The 23,590-nt window shown below is 34.2% G+C and overlaps 1 protein-coding gene across 3 annotated transcripts in view; it reads right to left on the bottom strand.

The window, feature by feature from the left end:
• Positions 1-23,590, bottom strand: part of INTS13 (integrator complex subunit 13) — a 28,235-nt gene that overhangs the window by 903 nt on the left and 3,742 nt on the right. For 2 of the 3 annotated variants that reach the window (XM_081483694.1, XM_081483695.1), the window contains exons 3-16: positions 23,413-23,487; positions 17,017-17,219; positions 16,557-16,637; positions 14,931-15,021; positions 13,809-13,937; positions 11,986-12,070; positions 8,452-8,541; positions 8,163-8,252; positions 6,668-6,846; positions 5,573-5,743; positions 5,175-5,329; positions 4,630-4,860; positions 2,865-3,004; positions 235-370 (exon numbers count right to left, since the gene is read on the bottom strand). In XM_081483694.1, the coding sequence (XP_081339820.1) occupies positions 235-370; positions 2,865-3,004; positions 4,630-4,860; positions 5,175-5,329; positions 5,573-5,743; positions 6,668-6,846; positions 8,163-8,252; positions 8,452-8,541; positions 11,986-12,070; positions 13,809-13,937; positions 14,931-15,021; positions 16,557-16,637; positions 17,017-17,219; positions 23,413-23,487 (1,856 nt within the window). The remainder of the gene's footprint in view (positions 1-234; positions 371-2,864; positions 3,005-4,629; positions 4,861-5,174; positions 5,330-5,572; positions 5,744-6,667; positions 6,847-8,162; positions 8,253-8,451; positions 8,542-11,985; positions 12,071-13,808; positions 13,938-14,930; positions 15,022-16,556; positions 16,638-17,016; positions 17,220-23,412; positions 23,488-23,590) is intronic. The other variant, XM_081483696.1, reaches the window with a different exon arrangement.

Raw genomic sequence — 23,590 nt, 5'->3', positions numbered from 1 at the left:
ACATACAAGTTTTCTTTATGATTTTTCCCTCTATGATGTTTACTGAACATTCATGGTTACAAAGAACAATATCAGGTCTTTCACAAGAACCAAAAATTTAAGAAAGTGATTTTTTTTTTCTCTTTTTAAGTAACATTATCAAAACTGCTGAACACAAAAAACAGGCAGTGTTTATTTTTTAAAATTATAATAAGGCAATTAACAAAACTAATTTCTACAATAAATAATACAAACCCATTTTCCTCTTTAAGATGTTGATATAACTCAGCTCTGTTATTAACAGAGTTCAAACGTCCAGCAAACTCCTGATGCTTTCTGGAATTGGCAGTGTTGATTCTATTACTCCATAAAGATAATAAGGACACTGGCCCTGGTGTAATATTTGAAAGAAGAGAAAAAAAGTAGAACAATTCATTACTTCAAAATTTACAAATTTACCCCTAATTCTTGTTCACTTTATATGAATTTAAGCAATATCATCTTCCCTTTATTCTAAAATTTGTTATGTGTTTAGGGATCTCCAAGACCACCTACTAGAGTTCAGTGATTTGCTAGAAGGACTCAAATAACTAAAATTAAAGTTATAATCATAGCTAAGAATCATTACAGCAGCACAGTAGGAACACATAGCCAGCCCAGTGTGGCAGAAAGACACAACAGGCAAAGACTAGAGAAATCCATCTGCAGGCTTTCCATGTTCTCTCCTTCCCATGAGGGTTCATACAGAGTGCATACTCCCTCCAGCAGCAAAAATGCAGCTATGTGTATACAATATTTCTGTCAGAAAAGCACAATTAAGATTCAAGAGTTCAAAGTTTTTATAGAGGCTGGGAACATATGCATTCTCTTCCTAACTACAACCAACAAAATTACAGATTCCCAGAAGGAAAGCAGGTGTTTAATTCAGACATAACTTCATCATTTGGGAAATGTTTCGAAAGCCATATTCCCAGATGTCAGCCAAGGGCCAAACATGCAAGCAGGCTTTTCTAATGATGATAGTAGCTTCAGGCCTGCTATAGTTAACTCTTTTCTGTACAATATGAAAAGGCAAAAAACATTCTCTAACACCATATACAAAAATAAACTCAAAATGGATTAAAGACCTAAACGTTAAGACCATTAACCATAAAACTCCTAGAGGGAAACACAGACAGAATACTCTTTGAAATAAATCATAGCAATGATTTTTTTCTGATCTGTCCCCAAAGCAAAAGGAAAAATAAACAAATGGAACCTAATTAAACGTAAAAGATTCTGCACAGCAAAGGAAACCATCAACAAAATAAAACCAAAACCTACTGAATGGGATATAATACTTGCAATTGATATGACCAATAAGGGGTTAATATCCAAAATATATAAACAGCTCTTACAACTCAACATCAAAAAAATAAACAACCCAATTTAAAATTGGGCAGAAGACCTGAATATGCATTTTTCCAAAGAGGAAATGTAGATGGCCAACAGGCACATGAAAAGATGTTCAATATCCTCAGTCATCAGGGAAAGGTAAATCAAAACCACAATAAGATATCTCCCCACAACTGTCAGAATGGCTATCATCAAAAAGAACACAAGTAAGTGTGAAAGGAGGTGAGGGAAGTCTTTCCTGAAAAAGTAGTTATCTAAGTTAAAATCTGAAATGATATATATTAGCGAGAGGGAAGAGTAGACATTTGTGACAATAGTAATTCTGGGGCTTTATAAATTCCACCCTATGGACACACCATCATTTAAGTCATTCTCTTACTAATACATGTTTCAGTTGTCTGCAACATTTTGTTACTACTAATAATTCTTAGAGTTGTAATTTCCAAACAATGTTGAAGCATTGTTTACAATAAACCTAAATTAACTGCATCCTCATCAGCAGTGGCATATGAATAATAGGATAATTTACCAGGAGACATTTATTTAAAGCCTAGTATTTTCCAGGTACCCTGGCAAATGCCTGAAAGACAAATTTTATAAGATTGCCTCTATCTCTAATTTCAAAGAAACCAGCGAATTGGAGAATACTAAGATGTATTATAATATATACTACAATAGCAGTACACAAAAAAACAAACAAACCTACCTTCTCCCTAGGATGAGCTACCAATAACTGTAACCTGGCCAGCCTTGAGGCCTTTCTGTATTGGTAAGGGTGCAGTGATTAAAAACCCAGTCCACTGTCATACCATCTCCCATTTACTCTGAAAGAACTGAATTTAGTTTACCTACAAGATAACTAAGGTCTACAATAAAAAGCTATGACCAACCTAGACAGCATATTAAAAGGCAGAAACATTACTTTGCTGACAAAGGTCCGTCTAGCCAAAGCTACGGTTTTTCCAGTAGTCATGTAAGGATGTGAGAGCTGGACCATAAAGAAAGCTGAGTGCCAAAGAATTGATGCTTTTGAACTATTGTGCTGGAGAAGACTCTAGAGAGTCCCTTGGACTGCAAGGAGATCCAACCAGTCAGTCCTAAAGGAAATCAGTCCTGAATATTCATTGGAAGGACTGATGCTGAAGCTGAAGCTCCAATCCTTGGGCCATCTGATGCGAAGAACTGACTCCTTAGAAAAGACCCTGATGATGGGAAAGGTTGAAGGCAAGAGGAGAATGAGATGGTTGGATGGCATCACCATCACCAACTCGATGGACATGACTTTAAGCAAGCTCTGGGAGTTGGTGATGGACAGGGAGGCCTGGTGTGCTGCAGTCAATGGGTTGCAAAGAGTCAGACACGACTGAGCGACTGAACTGAAGTGACATCAGGAGCCATGAGCAGCTCTTCCTCATACAAAACATAGAGGACTCTGTACAACAGAACTAAACTGGAAAACTGTTGACATAGTTACCACAGTTCTACCTTACCTTTTGATTTTTCTACTGGTGGAGTTTCATCCATCTCAACAAGAGGCTTTTTATTTGGGGGTTCTGGGGAATCAGGTGAATCTTTTATAATCTCAGCTTCAGCCAGCTCTTCTTTCCCACGTTCTAAGATTCCTTTTAATCTTTCAGAGGAACAAATAATAAAAACTTCCACATTAAAAAAAAAATTTAACGTTTTCATTCTTACAAATCTAAACGGCTCAGTAATTAAACTAGACTTTGCATATCAGTCTTATTAAGATACCTGCTCTCACAACATAAGCCTAAGAACAAATCAGGAACAAATCAGAAGCTAACCTTCAATCTATAATAAGGTAAGAGAACTTAATGAATATAAATACTTTTTCTTTTTCTTCATCATAGTGTCATTATTCAGTAATGTAGTTAGCTATAAAATGGTGCTAAAACTGTAAAAAAAAAAAAAGGGGGGTATTTTAAGAAGGTAAAATGCAAAAGATCAGAAATAATGTGATCTTTGGAAAATAATCCACAATTTTAATTTTTCTAAAGATACAGACAAAACACTGTTTCAAATTAGAACTAAGATTAAGAAATCTACTAGAATTTGTTTCCTATTTATGCACTGTGAAAATGTATTTATGTTCCATAAGCTAGGAACTTAACTCCAAGCTTATCTTGAATTTCATGTACTTGAAGATCAATGGGATCGGAATGATAATACTCTTCCCTCCTCTTCTTAAAGCAAGATAATTTTGTGTCAGAAACTCAGCAGCCCTAAGGAAGAAGTGAATTTCTAAGGCCAAAAAGAATAAAAGTGTTCTGCCTGCTTATGAATGAAATAATACACTTTTCAGTATTAGCTTCAAAATATTCACATGGGGAAAGTGGAGGGTGGTGATGGTGAAGGGAATGGATGTGGATATATATGAAATGAGATCTGCTACAAATTGATTAACTGTTGAAAGAAGATAATAGGTGACTGTTCTACTGCTGCATATGTCTGAAATTTTCCATCAAAGTTCTGCTTTTAACTGTTGCCATTACAATAGTTACCTGGCTCTTTGCCTGATTTCTGGCAAGGAGGCAGAAGATGAATCCAACTAATATGTCATGATATTTTTTATTTATAGATGTTTATTATTTTTTGTTTTTTTCAAATTTAACCTGACACTACTACATAAATCACAAACTGAGGAAAAAGAATGTACTAAGGAGGAAGGTTTCCAGAACAGGACTATGACCTTCTGTGCTTTCAAGTGTTTTTCCTATGCCTATTTTTACAGCAGCGTCTTTCACACTTTGCTATAAATTGCTCACTTACTTGGTCAACCTCTACACAACACTGTTCATCCTTCCAGGGTAGGGATCTTATGCCAAATGTATGCATGATAGGCATTTAAAAAATATTCACTAAATAAATAAATAAAACTATGCCTTTGATGTGCATAACACATAAATGCAATTACTGATAATAAAAATCATGTATTAACATGTATAATCATGTATTAACACATCAGCAATTACAGATAACAAAAATCAGAAGTTAATTAGGAAAAATTAAACACTACCTTTGCTGTTAATAGCAAAAAGAAAAACAAAACAAAAAACCTCTTTAAGCCCAAGAAAGACCTTCCAGATTTGAAGAATGATAAAATAACAGCTATAAAGTACAATAAACACATTAAACGCATTACTAATAAATAAGGTCTGAATGTTCAAATGTGTTACATGTAGAATGTCATATGCCAGAAGGCACCACGGAGCTATGTTAATATCAACAAATCACCTCTCGGAATCTTGCCAGGATTTCTCCTGTTCATAATCTTTCACTGCTTTCTCTGACTTGTCCTCTTTGTCCTCCCTCTTTCTTCCTCGTTTCTTTCGTTCTTCTTCTTCTGGGGGTTTGCTTCTACATGCCATTAGACATTCCAAGACTCTTTGATGTTTCTCCGAATTGTTGATATGGGCTCTGACAAGGGTTTCTAATTCATTCCACATGATACGGTACTGTTCATCTCTGAAGTAAAGATTTAAAAATAATGTCCTTACAAAATACTCCTTAAATAATATCCAAGTGTCACTTGTTAATGATGAAGTTAAAAGAGATAATTAAACATGGGCTTCCTTTCTCTTCCAGTGGTGCAATTCTAACTGATAATGTGTCTAATTCATCTATTTTATGTTTCTTATCATTTCACCTTAATTCTATGTATGTGTAGATATACACTCTCAAACACATAATATACATGTGAAATAAGTTACCTCAAAAAAAAAAAAACCAATAAGCATCAAGTAAATATGATATATGGGAAAGAAAGGAAAAAAACCTACCTTTTAGGGCCTTTTCCTCTTGTACCAACTGTGGAAATAGGCAGAGGATCGTTTTTTCTTTCCATATCAACTAAGTTGTATATTGTTTTTTGACAGTTTAATACATCTTCTTCTGTCAAAGACTCTTTCACAATAACACTGGCTAATGGAACTACCTGTCAGATTCCAAAAAAAAGGAGAGAAAAAGAAAATCTGTCATAAAAAATAGTATCAAAGCACCTAGACAGAACTTGAATTGATTTTAAACATCACCATAGAGAGCTAATCTATTACTATCATTTCCATTTTCTATTGTTTAACTGTAACAAACTCATGTAATTTTATTCTTTGCTTGATAAATGTTATCTATAAATGATATATCATTAATCCAAAAGAAAAACAAACTATTTCACACTTACCGCTTGCATATTAAAAATGGTGGTTTGTGAAATAATCATAGGCCAGTAACGGGTATGCTTTTCTAACTGATCTTTTGCTCGTTCCAAAGGGATCTCAAGACTTCCATCGATTTTATATCTGGGGTCTAGAAAAGGAGTTAATCTGTTTTCCCTCATAAATTCACCAAAATCCTAATGATAACCAAATAAGATAAAATTAGAAGCTATTTTCTAGTGTTTCAGTGTGGATTACATGTAACAGTCTGTTCCCCTGATGTCTTCTGTCCTGTGATATACAACAAAGCATTTCCTCTAGCAGCCCACCCTCCACGCAGTAATTTTTTCCTTTCTTTTTGAACATGAAACTCAGCCTTTACTCAATGGAGATGAAGAAAGCCTCAAACATAAATACATTCATGGTTCTTTCCACTTTTTAAAACCACTCATTTTTCTTCACATCTTTAATTTATATCTTTTCTATTATATGTAGATAAAGGAATAAGTTTGTCACATTAAAATACCATTCTACTTAAAAATTATCTTAACACAACATCAAAATGTTAACAGTGGTTATCTTTAATGATGGAATTATAGGTAATTTACATTTAATTGTTGTAACCACCTTGAAAAGTAGACCAGTCATGAAATATCCAATATAACAGATGGGTAGAGCTTGAAAAATTCAAATCAGAACAATACAGTTTCTATCAAAAATAGACATAATTGCCCTGTATGTACCTATCAATAACACAAAAATTGACAGTGTTATTTCAAAGTAGCAGAATCCAAACATTCAAAGGTTTATGCTTGGCACTTAAGTTACTAGAAATAACATTCAGCCTAAGGTATTAGTTCAAATCAATTTCCGTTCTTTCCTATAATTCCATCATGTCAATGCTATCCACATACATCTCAGCATACAATGAATACATAGGGAAGATGTCATAGTGATAAATAGCTCTTTTGAGCAAGTACTGCAGGAAATTCACCTAATTAAAATAATAATAAAAAACCAACTTCTCTAAACTTCTTTCTGCTACAGGTCTTAGCATATAATAGGCCTTCTACATATTCACTGAATGATCGACTCAAAATTTATAGGTATTAGAGTCTTACTGTAATCCGGTAGTCGGTAACTCTTCCTCCACATCCTTCACTAATTGAAGGTGGATCTTCTAGAATGGATCGAGAACTGCTAAGGACGTGCAAAAAAATCTCTCCTCCATGGCTACTAAGCATATGACTAATGACTTTGGAACCTGACTTTCGTGGTTGTTCCAATAAAACAGAACGGCCTGTCAAAAACAAGATTACTCTTATCAGTGATGGAATTCAAGTGGCTCTTAATTTTTCCCATCAACATCTAGATTTTTCATTTTACTTATTGCCCCTCATATTTTAACTAGCATTGCTAATTCAGTCTATCTGCATATCAAGTTCTAAAAATTTGAATGCTAGCCTTAGCCTTCTCTTGGTTACTCCAAGCTTATACAGGTATGTAAGACAGTTTTCCAGAATAAGTATAGTGGTCTCTGGTATGTTTGGTTTCATTCAGTTACAAGCTCATATAAAAATTTTTTCCCAAACGTCAAGAAAAAAGTGGGACAACTCTTATATAAGCCTCCGATTATCAAAGCTACAAACCATTTTAGGAAGAAAGCAAGTCTTAATTCACTTCTACAATACCTCCCTATCAGCATAGTTATTGTTAACTACTTTCTATTTTACATGATCAAATGTTATTTAATCTGGATTTTACCTGATCTGATAATCAAACTGTGTTTAATATAACAATTGAACTAACTTTATGATAAAGGCAGAGTAACTCTTTACTACAGTGGTTCCAAAACCTAGTTATTGTAAGAATCACCAAAGGAGTCACTGGAATTTAGTTTTAGCAAGTGGAATTCAATAATTTGGCTTTAAAAAACAATTTTTACTCAAGGAAACCACAAATTTAAAGTTATATCTCTAAGAATCACATCATATATTACTGAAAATAGAATATTTATTTATGATAAAGGAATAGTAAAGAGAAATAAGTCCATTTATATTTTACAATTTAAAATTCAATAGGCCAAGATAATCTATATCATTCTATCTTCCAAAAAAATCAACTTAAGACTCTAAATGTCAATTTTTTAAAATAAAAATACCAAAAAATATACTAAATAAATTTACTTAGATACAGCAGTTGAAAGACATAAAGTCAACTTATTTTTAAACATTAGTAACACTGTTAAAAGGTATTTATAATTATACAAGTTTAAAACAGCTTTGCGCTTCCCTTGTAGCTCAGTTGGTAAAGAATCTGCCTGCAATGCAAGAGACCTGGGTTTGATTCCCGGGTCAGGAAGATCCCCTGGAGAAGGAAATGGCAACCCACTCCAGTATTCTTGCCTGGAGAATCCCATGGACAGAGGAGCCTGGCAGGCTACAGTAGATGGGGTCGTTAAGATTTGGACACGACTTAGCTACCAAAACCAACAAAACAGCTTTGGAAAGTAAAATGGTTATAGACTATATTTAAGCTTTTCCAGAATTCAGATTTTCACATATTCTAATGATTCACTTGTAATGATCGCAGTAAAAACAAATAAAGTAAAGTTACCATTTAGAAGAAAATTAGTAAGGCAGGAGGAAGGTCTACTATTTACATCTACAGGTGAAATTCGGTAAGCGCCAGTGCAATAGTGTAATTCTGAAATAGAAGAAAATACTGATTTGAAAGAATATTTCTGTAATTAAAAGAGAAAAACAAGCAAAAACAAAAACTTGTTCTTTGAGCCCCTAAAATAATGAAAACAAAAATTCAAAAAGAAACAAATGAACCCTACCTAATACTTAAAAAGAACCTTTTGATTTATTCTTTTCACCTTCGATTATTTTTAAGTACCTACCAATGTTATTTGTCCTCGGTGTGCACCACTTTAATGTTATTGTTTCTTTAAATGAGCCTTCTCTACTGCTGCCACTTAAATGGTTATCACCTTTAAAAATAAGTTAGAGAAATACTGATTACGATTATTAAATAGATCACAAACTTCAAATGTGTGCCAAGATTTCTGAAAGAGTTTAAGCTTCATAAGAAAAAATAAGCCTGGGAGAACATCTTTTTTATTAAGTCTCTTAAAAAACACCAAACAGAGTTTGGATATTAGTTATTATTAAAATAGGTACTTTATTTTCCTCCAAATTTGTTGTTAATAACTTAAATCATTTTATTCATTACACTAAAAATCAAGAGAAAATTTTTTTTTACATTTCAAGAATCTACAACTGTTTCCCTCTGACATCATTAAATGATAAAATAATATGGTTATGTAACTAAACCTTCAGGAATCTAAAATACGTTAACTCATTGTTCTGAATCCCAATAAATTTATTAGAAAAAAACATAAAATGAGGAGTCTATAAGTTAAATATATGAGATATAAAATGAACATTTTTTGCCTTAATGGAGTTGAGTAAACAGATGTTAAAATAATGACAACACTGAAGTCTTAAACTTCTCAAAGTCATCCAAGAGGGTTGGAATCAACTTCTCCCAAACTCCTGTTAAGTTGATATTTTGACCTCTTCCCACAAACAATAAATGGTCTTAACAACATATAGAATGGTAAATCTTTTCCAGAAGGTTTTCAACATTTTTAGCCAAGCTCAATCAGAGGAATCACTATCAAAGGCAATTATAGTTCTACAAAATATATTTCTTAAATAGTAAGGCTTGAAGGGCTTCCCACATGGCTCAAGTGGTAAAGAATTCACCTGCCAGTGTAGGAGAGGCAGGCAGGAGATGTGGGTTTGATCCCTGTGTCAGGAAGGTCCCCTAGAGGAGGAAATGGTAACCCACTCCAGTATTCTTGCCTGGAAAAATCCCAGGGACAGACGAGCCTCGTGGGCTACAGTCCATAGGGTTGAAAAGAGTCAGACACGACTGAGTGACTAAACACAAGGCTTGAAAGTCAAAATTACTCCTTCATCCAGGTGCTGCAGAATGGATGTTGTGTTAGCAGGCATGAAAACATTAATTTCACTGTATGTCTCCATCAGAGCTCTTGAGAGATCTGATGTACTGTGCAACGAGCAGTAACGTTTTAAAAGAAACCCATTTCTCTGAGCAGCAGGTTTCAACTGTGGGCTTAAAATCAGTAGACCCTGTTGTTACTTAGAATCAGTAAACCATGGTGTCAACAGATGTGCTATTATCCAGGCTTTGTTGTTATGCTGATAGAACACAGGTGGAGTAGATTTAGCATAATTCCTAAGGGCCCTAGGATTTTCAGAATGGTAAATTAGCACTGCCTTAAACTTCAAGTCACCAGCTGCATTAGTTTCCCTAATAAAAGTGTCTGCCTTTCCTCTGAAGCTTTGAAGTCAGACACTGACTTCTCTCTAGCCATGAGAGTCCTAGATGGCATTTTATTCCAATAGAAGGCTGTATAATATACACTGCAAATCTGTTGTTTAGTGTAGCTGACTTCAGTGATTATTGAGCTCTATCTTCTGAACAACTTGCTGCAGCTTCTACATCAGTAGTTGCTGCTTCACCTTGCATTTGTATGTTATAGACAGAGTTTCTTTGCTTAAATCTCAAGAACCAGCCTCTGCTAGCTTCAAACTTTTCTTCTGTATCTTCCTCATCTCTTTCAGCCTTCACAAATTGAAGAGAGTGAAGGCCTTGCTCTGATCAGGCTTTGGCTTTAGGGAATATTGTGGCTAGTCTAACCTATCTAGACCACTGTAACCTTCTCCATGTCAGCAATAAGGCTGTTTCACTTTCTTACCATTTTTCTGTTCACTGAAGTAGCACTTTTAACTTCAAGAACTTTTCCTTTGCATTCACAACTTGGCTAACTGTTTGGCACAAGAGGCCTCACTTTCAGCCTATTTTGGCTCTCAACATGCCTTCCTCACTAAGCTTAATCATTTTGAGCTTTTGATTTAAAAGTGAGAGATGTCCAGGTAACGAAAATTAAAACAAAAATAAACAAATGGGACATAATTAAACTCAAAAGCTTTTTCACGGCAAAGGAAATCATAAACAAAATGACCCACAGAATGGGAAAAAATATTTGAAAATGTGCGATGGACAAGGGATTAGTCTCCAAAATTTACAAACAGCTCATGCAACTCAATATCAAAAAAACAATCCAATCAAAAAATGGTCAAAAGACCTAAAGAGACATTTCTCCAAAGACGATATACACATGGCCAAGAGGCACATGAAAAGGTGCTCAATATTGCTAATTATTAGAGAAATGCAAATCAAAACTACAATGAGGTATCAGAATGGCCATAATTAAAAAAATCTGCAAACAATAAATGTTGGTGAGGTTGACAAGAAAAGGGAACCCTCTTACATTGTTGATGAGAATGTAAATAAACACAGCCATTATGGAGAACAGTACCAAGGTTCTTTAAAAAACTAAAAACAGAGCTACTATATGATCCAGCAAGCCCACTCTTGGGCATATACCTAGAGAAAACTAATTCGGAAAGATATATGCAGCCCAATTTTCACTGCAGCACTGTTTACAACAGTCAAGACATAGAAGAACCTAAATGTCCAGTGAAGATGAATGGATAAAGAAGGTATGGTACATACATACCAAGGAGTATTACTCGGCCATTAACAAGAATGAAATAACACCATTTGCAGCAACATGGATGGACTTGGAGATTATCTAATCTAATAATATCAGTATTTTTGTGTCTCAGGGAATAAGGTGGCCCAAGAAGAGGGAAAGAGACAGGGAACCAGTTTGTGGAGCAGTCAGAACACACACAACATTTATGGGTAAATTCTCTGTCTTATATGGGTACAGTTTGTGGCACCCCAAAACAATTACAATAGCAACATCAAAGATCATCGATCACAGGTCACCATAACAAATATAATGATGATGAAAAAGTTTGAAATATTGTGAGAATCATCATAATGTGACATAGAGACATGAAGCGAGCAAGTGCTATTAAAAAATGACACCAATAGATTTGTTCAACCCGTTACCACAAACATTCAATTTAAAAAAAAAAGCTACACCTGTTAAAGCAAAGCATGATAAAACAAGGTATACCTGTATTTGTTCCATTAGCCTCATCTTTCCCAAAGTATATTCAATAGAACACTAGGTTCCATGGCCATTAATGGGTGACACTGTCAGATAAGTTTGCAAAGGGATGAACTAAAGTCATCGAGTTAGTTACTCAAGAACTTCTCAAAGCTGTTAGTATGTTTTCCTATGTTAGATCTTATAAAATAATACTTTCCAAAGTCTCTTGCTGCTGCTGCTAAATCGCTTCAGTCGTGTCCGACTCTTCATGACCCCATGGACTGCAGCCTGCCAGGCTCCTCCATCCATGGGATTTTCCAGGCAAGAGTACTGGAGTGGGATGCCATCGCCTTCTCCATTCCAAAGTCTCTTACTTACCACTTTTCAGGAAATCTACATGTGCATCTTTGTGATGAAGCAGCTCCACATCATAATTGGCAGATGTGTTAGCATGTTGTTCTTCCTTAAAGCAAAATTAAAAATAATTTGGCTTTGATTTTAAAATAATGATGTAATTAATTATTCATTTTGCTTAAAGTGAGATCAAACATATTCAACAGAAATTAGCTATAATAATGGGACAATGTGCTCAGTAATTAATCTATTTAAAAATGCAATAATTTTCCAATTCAATACAAACTATATGAAAAAAATTACTGGCTACATTTCAGCAATAAAGTAATGGTTTTTATGTCAGAATTAATGTAGATGACTAATCTAGAAATTTAGATATTTTTTTACTCTGAATGCATTGTCCTGCCAATACTTTTTTATACACAAATATGATGTAACTCAAATACTTTGCTAATTGTACAATAGTTGTTTAAAGGAGGAAATAGCATCTTTAAATTCCTATAGTAAATTAACAAGCACCAATTATATAAAATAGCAAATATAGACTAATAAACAAGTTGAGCAACTTGTTTTCACTAACCAGTAAATAGAAACGTTAGTATTATCTATTTACAAGAAAGAGACAGAGATTGAGGAGTCACACCAGTAGCACACAAATATGGTCAAATTTAAAAAGTAATGTATCTATCACCCTCAGAGGATTATGCTTACAACTCATGAAATTATATAAAGTACATCTACTATGCTATTTTACTTCTTAATTGCTTCCTCACCCAAAGTCATCTATTGGTTAAGGCTATAATTTCCACTGAAGAGCCAGCCACTGGTATAAGGAAGGAATTAATAATGAAAAGATTACATTTCTCATGCAAATTAATTTTTTTAATGTGCAAAAAAATACAACTGGACTTATAAGAAATGAATTTAAATGTTTAGATATAGTGGCTACTTTATGTTTGCAGACATAAACAATACAATTAAACTTAACTCCATTCAGTAAAAATTCATGTGAAGCTTTCTATAGGTCAGGCATTGTACTGGTCTTAGACAACTAAGTAATATAATGAAAATGCTGTTGCTGTTGTTGTTTAGTCACTAAGTTGTGTCTGACTCTTTTGTGACCCCATGGACTGTAATGCTCCAGGCTCCTCTGTCCATGGGATCTCCCAGGTAAGAATACTGGAGTGGGTTGTCATTTCCTTCTCCAGGGGATCCTCCTGACCCAGGGACTGAACCCACATCTCCTGCATTGGCAGGCAGAATCTTGACCACTGAGTCATCAGGGAAGCCCGTAATGAAAATGACAAGTTAGTAACAGATTCCTAAGAAAATCCTTTAGTAAAATCATAAGACTCATATGGTAGTTTTTCAACTAGAATAATAAACTTGTTTAAAATTATAAACTTTTTTCCCCTAGTTAGATCCATCAGTTACAAACACCTTTATACTGGGTAGGGAAGAACAAAAATAAAGGAAACAAGATCTACTAGAACACACGAAGTGAGTTAAATCTAATAACAACTGTCAGGAAAAGAATCACAGAAAAAGTAATCATTTCAGATGAAAATTATATTTTGATGAAAATAATGAGAACAAAATTAAAAACAAAAAAGCTGATATAGAAGGTTCAAATTAGGAAAAAAACATTGCATTTTCTTCTGTGATCCTTTCATGTTGCTTTTCATTATATACTAACCTGGTCAAAGACACTGAATGTGGGCTAGCAAAACAGAAAATATGATATGGGGAGAAAGAATTAAGGTTCATTAAAACAAATTATTCATATCAAGCAAATACTTAAAAAGCAAAGCAGAGTTTTCAAAGTAGCAAGAAGAAGAACTGCCTACCTTCATTGGAATATTAGTAATAGTAGTTGAAGCCAAGTCGAAATGCTGCTGTACTAAAATATTTAATTTGGTAGCAAGATGCCGTCCTGCACGAACACTATGAACTTCACTGGTTAAAACGGGGGACAACTATAGAGAAGTATGAAAAAAAAATAACCCACAAAACATTAATACATTGTAACTTAGGGCTAAATATTTTACTTCAACCCATAAAAATTAAGTACTTTTAAACTTCTGAGATAGGGAACAAAAGATCCATAAGTTATTCATAATCATTATCTTAGTAATACATTTTTATTCATTCATTCAGTCAACAGATAGGTAAGGAGAACTTACTATATTGATTGCCAGAAATTGTGAGTTATTGGAGGATACAGCAGTGAACAGGTAAAAATCTCTTTCCTCTTGAAACTCAGAGTAGAATAATCTTTGATTTAAATATATATTTTAATTTATAAGTTTTACTTCTATTTATCTATATGTAAAATTGATTTGAGGTGACCCACAGAAATATTGTAGAATAATTAATTTTGTGAAGAAGACTAACCTCTGCAGATAACACTACTCATTACATAGAATGAAAATCACTACAAATGTCATATTTTGTCACCAATAAATGTAACAAGGCAGCCAAAAGTCACTTATAACAAGGTAACAATATTTTATTCGTTTCAGGGTAATATTTATTGTAAGTAAATTGTTTCCTTATCATAAAGTAAAGCCAATATACTGTCATGTTATCAACAGTCACAAAAAAGCTAACAAAAAAATGGGTGTACACTGGAAATCACCTAAAACACATGACAGAGATAACCTAAAAAAACCAACCAGTTATAAAAAAAAATTCATTAATACTTTAGATGTTTATAATAAATAATGCTAAAGAAAAAAACAGAAGTTATTTGAAATAAACATCAAGAGGCAAGCAAAACAGAAAATACTTTCAAAATCTACAATATTAAAATAAAGAACCAATCCAGGTATTTTGCCATACAGGTAGATTTCAACAAAACTCTAAATTTTCTTAGCAGAAAATGTTGGCAATCTGACTATTCTTATGCTAAAACTTGTATTTATCATTAATAACTAACAATGACCTCTTCTTTCATGACCTCTACTTACCTCTTTCTTAGGACGATCAGATACAAGGCTGTCTTCACCAACTGGGTAGGTGTGAATCAAGACTAGCTCACATTTCTGAATCTGCATGAGACTTAAAAGAGAAACTTTTCACTTAAAAGATAACACATACTATGGAAAGAATTCAGGCAGGTAAACCATAAAACATTTAATATACTAAAACAGTGTACAAATCAGATTAGTACAGTTAACATAAAAGCTAAATATTCAGAAAGATTGTATAATTGCTATCCTTGTACAAACATTTAATGAATAATTTTTATGAATTTAATTCAAATGCAAAAATGATCATTTTCTGTGTGTTTGAAGGATACAATAAAGGAAAAATTCTTATATTCTGGTATAATTTTCAAAAGATAACTGCCACGTATAAAAATGAATATATTGTGTATTAATTTCCCTTTTACTAGTATTTAAATGGCAACCCTTTCCACTATTCTTGCCTTGAAAATTCCACCTTCCGAGGAGCTTGACAGGCTACAGTACATGGAGTTGGCCACAACTGAGAACATACACATACCTACTAGCGTTTTTAAGGACAAAATCAGGCAAGCATATTACCTATAATTGGTTATTTCCAAGAATACAGGATTTGTAATACTAAAAAGTTACCCCAACTTTTTATCTGATTTTTTGCCCCTCCAGTTTATTTTATTTAATTTTTTAAATTGAGGTCCAGCTGATGTACAATAAAAGTTGCAGGTTTACAACACAGTGATTCACAATTTTTAAAAATTATACTCCATTTATAGTTAGTACAAAATATTGGCTATATTCCCCATGTTGTACAATATATCCTTGTAGCTTAGTTATTTATATACAGTAGTTTGTACCTCTTAATCCTTACCCCTAACTTGCCCCTCCACCCTTCCCTCTTTCCACTGCTAACTACTAGTTTGTTCTCTATATCTGTGAGCCAACTTTTCACTTTAAAATTTCCAAACCTACAGAAAAATTAAAAGGAACTATTCAATGAACACCCATATATCCTTAACCTATATTCACTGTTAGTTACATTCATTTCCACTATAAATGACTAAATAGATGTACACTGTTTCTTTTTTTTACTAAGTCATTTAAGAGTAAGTTGCAAAGGCAATGATACTTCACTCCTACATACCTCAGCATGCTTCCTTCTCCTAGTGAGAATAATCCTACTTGTTAACAATAATACCAGTACTCCATCTAGAAATTTAATAGTAGCTCAATCTAACATATACTCCACACTACAATTGTCCCAAACATGTCTTTAGTAGCTTTTTTCTTTTTAAAAAATTCATACAATGTAATTAATGTAATGTTTTGATTTGGCATTTTACAGACTTGTAACAGAGTATGAGATTTAGCCATTAAAAATATGCATTATAAATATATTTATTATGTTATCCTTCTGGTCACCTTTCCTGTGAGCAAAAAGTAAAATTTTAAAGTGAAAGGGAAAATGGGACAAGAAGTTTCTGATCAAACACACGTTTTGACTAATTTGTAGAGCCAGTAGAGAATTCAAGGGAATGCTACCAATTATTAATTAAATTACTGGAATAATTATAATGAAATAAACAGGACTATAAAAATGGAATATTTGTTACATTTATGGATTTTACTCACTGATCTGAATTTGCAGCAAGTTTGTTATGCTCATGAATTGTTTCTTGGACACAGTCCTCAAGCATTCGCACATGACTATCACTATGGGATAAAAAAGACATAACCAAGTTAAATAAACAATAAGAGAAAAAAACACACTATTCAGCTGTGGTATCGTGTTAGAGGCACTTTAATTATTGCAATAAGGATTGTCTGTAGCATGCTCATTCACAATACCAAACAACCAACTAAATGAAAAACTAGTGAGGGAAAAAAGTCAAACTGACCTACATGATAACAATTTAAAACAGTTTCACTGAGGTGAACTGGATATTTTAGAACTGGGAACACAACTTTGATATTAGAAAGGCCACATGTGATATGCTTACATGCTAACATGTTGCCTCTACTTTTTTTAAATAAAAACCACACTAGGACGTGAAAAATTCCTCAGTAGGAATTACTGTGATTAATGTCTCACCTTTTTGCATTAGTAATACAAATTATTCGTCCTCTATTTCCAACACGTTCTGCATTCTCCATTAGCAGAGTACGAGCCTCATGTTGGTATTCAGTAATTTTACAGAGGGTTTCCACTGCTGCAACGAGACCATGCAGAATACTGCAGCATTCTGGGTCTGCCCGTGGATTAGGAGGCCCAACAGCAGCTAATGCTGCCATCAGCTAAGTAAAAGGGGAAACAATTATGTTGACAAGAATAAGCACAAGTCAGACAAAGGCATCACAAGAAATGGAAACTATAGACCAATGTATGTTATAAATATGGACACAAGTGTCTTCAACAACATACTAGCAAATTGAATCCAGCAACATTTCAAAAGAATATATACCATGACCAAGTGGGACTTATCCCAGGAATGCAAAGTTGATTTAACATCCAAAAATTAATTAATGCAAATGCTATCAATAGAATTTTTTAAAAATCACATGATCAGCTCCAGAAAAAGCATTTGACAAAAATCTAAAATCCTTTCAAGGGTTGAGAGAGGATTAAATGAGCCAAGGTAAAAAAACAGAATAAAATCTTTTCATGATAAAAACAGTTAACAAACTAGAAACAGAAGGGAACCTTCTCAAGCAGATAAAAGGCATCTACGAAAAACCTTTACATAATATCATGCTTAACAGATGCATTCCCTCTAAGATTAGAAACAGAAGGATATCCACTGTCACCATTTCTATTTAGCAGTGTACTAGAGGTTCTCTCCTGGGCAATTAGGAAAGAAAAAGATGCAAAAGGAATTCAGATTGGAAAGGAAGAAGTACAACTATCTCTATGTTGCAGATAACATAATCATGCATGTAGAAAATTCTAAGGAATCCATTAGAAATTTTCTAAAAATAATAAAACTCAGCAAGGTTGCAAGTACATGATCAAAAGACAAAAACCAATTGCACTGCTATGCACTTGCAAAGAAAAATTCAAAAGTGAAATTAAGCAAATAATTCCATTTACAATAGCACCAAAAAGAATAAAATGCTTAGGAATAATTTAACAAAGGAAATGCAAATTTTATACTCTGAGAACTATGAAATATTGTTGAAATAAATCAAAGATCTAAATGAATAGAAAACACCCTATGTTCATGGATTGGAAGATTTCCTATTGTTAAGATGACAATACTACCCAAACTGAACTAGGATTAAACATATGCCCTGTCAGAATTCCAGCTGACTTTTCTAGAAACTGATAAGCAGATCTGAAAGTTCATATGGAACTGCAAGGATCCAGAATAGTTAAAACAATCTTTAAAAGAGAGTGAGGACTTTGTTCTATGTATGGAGAAAGATACATTCGAAGGTCCAGTTAAAAACTAATAATGACGGGGATAAACGGTGATGTGCCGGTAAACCAGTTCTCTTAACAAAAAAAATTCCTAATATGTAGTATTTGCCAGTACCTATAGTTAAAAACTCCCATGATAGCTTATTTCAATCTTTCACTGAGTGCAAAGGTGAGATGGAATTCACACACTCAGCTCTCTCAAGCTGGTATAAGCAGGCTCTAGTACACCACTAACTGAAGCAGGGGACAAGTGGGAAATTCTTCAAGGCTTAGCTTTTATTTACACACACATGTATGTACATATGTACACAGGCCAATATATATGCAAATTTTATTTTTAAACTACATAGATATTACCTACTCATAAACAATAATCAAAAAAGAAAAATCACTGTGTACACATCACTATAAAAGTTCCTGGTTCATAGGAGAAACTGCTTTTTAGGAGAGGGGTGCTGTGGTCATGGGAAAGCAGCAGAAAGAAAGTTTACCTTCTGGAGTCAGATAAATATGGGCTGAAATTCTGGCTGTGCCTTTTAATACCGTGTGATCCTGGTCAATCTCTCCTAGTCCTTTAACCTAATCTGAAAGTGAAACCAATAGAACCTGCCCCACATCAGTATGATACTCGTAGACTTTACTTAAATTTAGCTAACAAAAACAAGACTCTTAAAATTGGACAATTTTTTTTAATAAGATCTACCATGTAAAGAGAGCATAGCATTATGAGATGTAAGAGAAGAAGCCCTGGATCTAAGCATGAAAGTCAAACTACCTCTGGCCCCCTGGGCTTCAGCTCCTTCACCAGCATGAAGAAACAGCCAAAGCAAAAAATGTCTACAATCCTTCCAGCCTAAACATTCTTCATTCAATCTACTTCAATTGTTTCTCTTTATTATTCAAAAAAACTAGAGAAAGGTGTAACATGGATAATTAAAGCTAAACATAAAATGTGTCAACATGGAGATGATGATACATAATTTTTACAAAATGTCAATTACTTTGTATCATCCTAAACATCAATGCTTTGCTATATGGTTGCATTCACAATTAGTTCCCCTTCAGTTCATAATCTAAAAGCAACTCTTGTGATACAGTGTGATATAATATTTCTTCACCTTCAGAAAGCAGAAGGAGTTCGATGCATGATACAGGGCGCTCGGGGCTGGAGCACCAGGATGACCCAGAGGGATGGGATGGGAAGGGAGGTGGGAGGGGGGTTCTGTAAGGAGAAAACATGTACACCCATGGTGGATTCATGTCAGTGTATGGCAAAACAAATACTATATTGTAAAGTTAAAAAATAGATAAATAAACTAATTTTAAAAAAAGCAGAAGGAAGTAGTACAATAATTCTCATATCATCAGTATATCTACCATATCAAATGTATACCTTTTACTGAACTGCAAAGGTGCAGTAAGGAAAATCTATACAAATTTGTACTTATTTTTATTCATATACAACTAGAGAAGCCTCAGGCTTCTTTCACAGTACCTCTTGAAAGAACAAAACAGAATACACGCTATTTCTAAGAGATTGTACAGGGGGAATGAATGGAATCTTTAATATTTTTTTCAAGCAATGAAAGAATAAAGATCATTCTGGAGTGATATAAATGCAAAGACAAGCCAAAAAACAGCCCTCCTACCCACCTGCCATCTTCAATGAGTTACCTCAAAAGAAGATTAGAAATGTTTATATATTATGTTAATCACAATATTTTAAGACCAAACACTGTGATAAACACATTTTCTTAGAAGTATTCAATTTAAAACCCCCATTTGGATGGGATTATTTCCATTAAGGGCTTCCCTGGTGGCTTAGCTAATAAAGAATCTGCCTGCAATGTGGGAGACCTGGGTTTGATCCTTGTGTTGGGAAGATACCCTGGAGAAGGAAATAGTCACCCACTCCAGTATTCTGGCCTGGAGAATTCCATGGACTGTATACTCCATGGGGTCGCAAAGAGTTGGACACGACTGAGCGATTTTCATTAAAGGATATCCATTAACAGAGAATTTTTAACATGAAATAGTTCAAAATAATGTATTGAAATATTTCACTAATGCCTGCTCTCTTGCTCATATTCATCAGTGAAGAAATTTGTAGACTGAAGTCTGCTATCCAACTAAACAACAGCAAAGATGCAATCTACCATAAACTCAGTATCCTTAGACACATATTTAAAAAGCATAAACTTGATGTATTGAGCATGGGTTTATTTCTGCTTCCTCCTAAAACTCCACTAAAACTGTAGTAAAGGAATTTAATTTTAAAAAGCAAACACCAAAGGCAGGGGGGCAGAGGGGGGAACCCCAATAAACTCACAAAGATAAAGAGAATGGAGGAGCAGACAAGAGAATAAACAAGAGATGTCAGCAAGAATGTGTGAAACTGGATAGAGGACCGGTAATCAACTTAGCAACACTGAATTAGCTGAATCTAAGAGCCTATAGGGGAAAAAGCAAGAGGATAGGCTTTTCAGAATCTAAGAGAAGTTCAGGAGCTGAGGCATCAAGTACCACACAAAGCAAGAGTGAGCAAGATACTGAAAACTGTGAATGAGTTGAAGTCAGTATAAGGTACAACTTGACTCCCCAACTTACACCCTACCCATGCAAGTGACCACCTCTCCCCAGACACAGAATCACTTCCCTTGGAGGAACTGAACCAGAAAGTTACCAAACATGGATTTCACCAAGCACAGCAGAATGTAAGGGTAAGACACTAGACCAGTGCTGCCCAAAAGAATTTTCTGTGGTGATGGAAATGTTCTATTTCTGTGATGATGGAAATGTTCTATATCTATGCTGTACAGTAGCCACTATCCACACGTAGTTTATTTGAGCATCTGAAACATGGCTAGTACTACAAAGAAACTGAACTTTTTAACTGCATTTAATTTTGTTCAGTCACTAAGTCACGTCCAACTCTTTGCGACTCCATGACCTGCAGCCCACCAGGCTCCTCTGTCCTTCACTATCTCCCTGAGTTTGCTCAAATCCATGTCCACTGAGTCAGTGATGTCATCCAACCATCGCATCCTCTGTCACCCTCTTCTCCTTTTGCCCTCAGTTTTTCCCAGGATCAAGGTCTTTTCCAGTTAATTTAATTTTAAATAGTAGCTACTTAATAGCTAATAGTAGCTACATATGGCTAGTACATTGGACAGCACAATACTAGACCAAAACCAGAAAGGTTGAGTGAAAGTTCAATATTTCATCTACCCTCTCCCCTGGTTCCCAGAAGGCTGATAACCAGGTTTACAGCATAGAGGTAGAAAAGTGGAAGGTCTTCCCTGGAGAGCCTGAGTGGTCCCAGAGAGGTGATCTGTTCCTTCTGACATCCAGAGGTCTCCCAGGGAGAACAATCAGATAACTATGACAAAGACCAGTCAGCAATACCTACTTCGTAAGATGCAGATCTTCTCACCTGCTGTTCAGTGCCTTTCTTTTAAACAAGATTGTATACCCAAGTATCAGCAGGCATTTAAGAAAAGCCTCAACATGAAAAGAACACTGAAAACACAAGAGATCAAAAGAAAACATCAAATAAATTATAGTATCTTGAGATTGAAAAATTACACCCATAAAACAAGAGAAGAAAAATGACAAACATGTACATAATTAAAGCATAAGTAAAAGTTCTTGGAAATTAAAGATATGATCAAATAAAAAGTTCCATATAAGGGTTAAACGGAAATAGGTAAAAGGCTCAGAAAGAACAATGAGGACCAATGAGAAAAAGAATAAGGAAATTAATTCAGCAAGTCCAATTTCCCACTCATAGGGATTCCCGAAAGATGTAGAACACAAAGACAAGAACATTATCAAAGAAACAGTACAGGGAAATTTCCCTGGAAGAATATAAGCCCTAGCTCAATGAATGACAAAAGACCAACACTAGGGCAAATAATTGGGAAATTTCAGAACATAAAGGAGGAAAGAAAATATTCTAAAATGTTACAAAGAAATATTTCCATTTTACAAAGGAAAAAATATTTGACTTCTCGACAAGACTGGAAGCTATGTAACAGTTGAGTAAGTTCCTCAGAATTTTGAAGAAAAAATTATTTCCAAACTTAAATTTTTATACCTTTAGTAGGAATAAACTGTAAGGTAAATTACAGAAATTCTGGAGGATATATCCTCCCCAAACAAGAGATTATACACACAAAAAAAAAATAAAAAAGAGGAAAAAAATTGGGAACTGAAAGGCAGGGAGCGAGGAGGATGACAGCAGGGCACCAGGCCTAGAACGCAGCCAGTTCAATCTGCAGCCCAAGAGTGAGCTCCGGGAAGGTTTTCAAGGGAAAAAAAAAAATCAAACTGCCTAATTTCTAATTCACCAATAATAAAATATTGAGATTTTTTTGTAGAGACATGAGGAAAACAGCAATATATTCTCAGAAAACTAAGTACATTAAAAGCGAAAAAAATAAATACAAATTCCAGGAAGACATAAAAAAATTGTACAAGAAAGGAAATAATACAGAAGTCAAATCATTGTGCTGTACATCTTAAACTTATACAGAGCTGTAAATCAACTATATTTTAATAAAAGCTTAAACAAAACACAAACAAAGTGAAACAATCACATACACTACTTGGCTTAGAAGGGTTAAACCTTTATGTAGACATAATGTAAACATGGAATTTTGAATTAACCAAAACTTCTGATATAACAGTACTGAGAAAATCGGGGAAGGGAAGTAGGCAGTCATAGTGGCATATGCAAGAGAAAGTATAAAAGGTAAATCTTCACTGACAATAATGATAAATAAGATTTAAATTAGGAACTCTATAAATAGCAGTAAAAATGTTATTCAGAAATATGGAAGTAAATACTAGATGAGCTAGAGAGTTGAAAGCTTGCTTCTAGGAAGTGGGGAAAGACTGGAAGGTAGATAGCTGTTTTTCTTTTCGTGTTAGTTGGTGTTTTAAACCTACATGCAAACACTACAACAGTAAAAAAAATTATTTTTTAAGGGAGTATTACTGTATTCAGATATTTTCAAAAATGGCCACAACTCAAAACCTAAGCAAAAAACAAAAGAAACCTAAGCATACCTCCTGCAAATTTTGGTCTTCTTGAGTCCAAGAATTTAAAACATGTGCTCCAGAGTCACTTACAATGAAATTCACCTAATAGAGTTCAAAGAAATAATTAGTATTCAACTTCAATTCCACTCAATTACGTCATATTTAAAATATTTATTTCATTATAAGTATCTTTTAATATATGTAA

Source organism: Giraffa tippelskirchi, chromosome 4, assembly GCF_054371585.1.
Source record: "Giraffa tippelskirchi isolate mGirTip1 chromosome 4, T2T-mGirTip1v1.2.pri, whole genome shotgun sequence".
Classification (NCBI taxonomy): domain Eukaryota; kingdom Metazoa; phylum Chordata; class Mammalia; order Artiodactyla; family Giraffidae; genus Giraffa; species Giraffa tippelskirchi.
The sequence above is the reverse complement of the archived record's forward strand: the minus strand, read 5'-3'. Positions and strand labels throughout refer to the sequence as shown.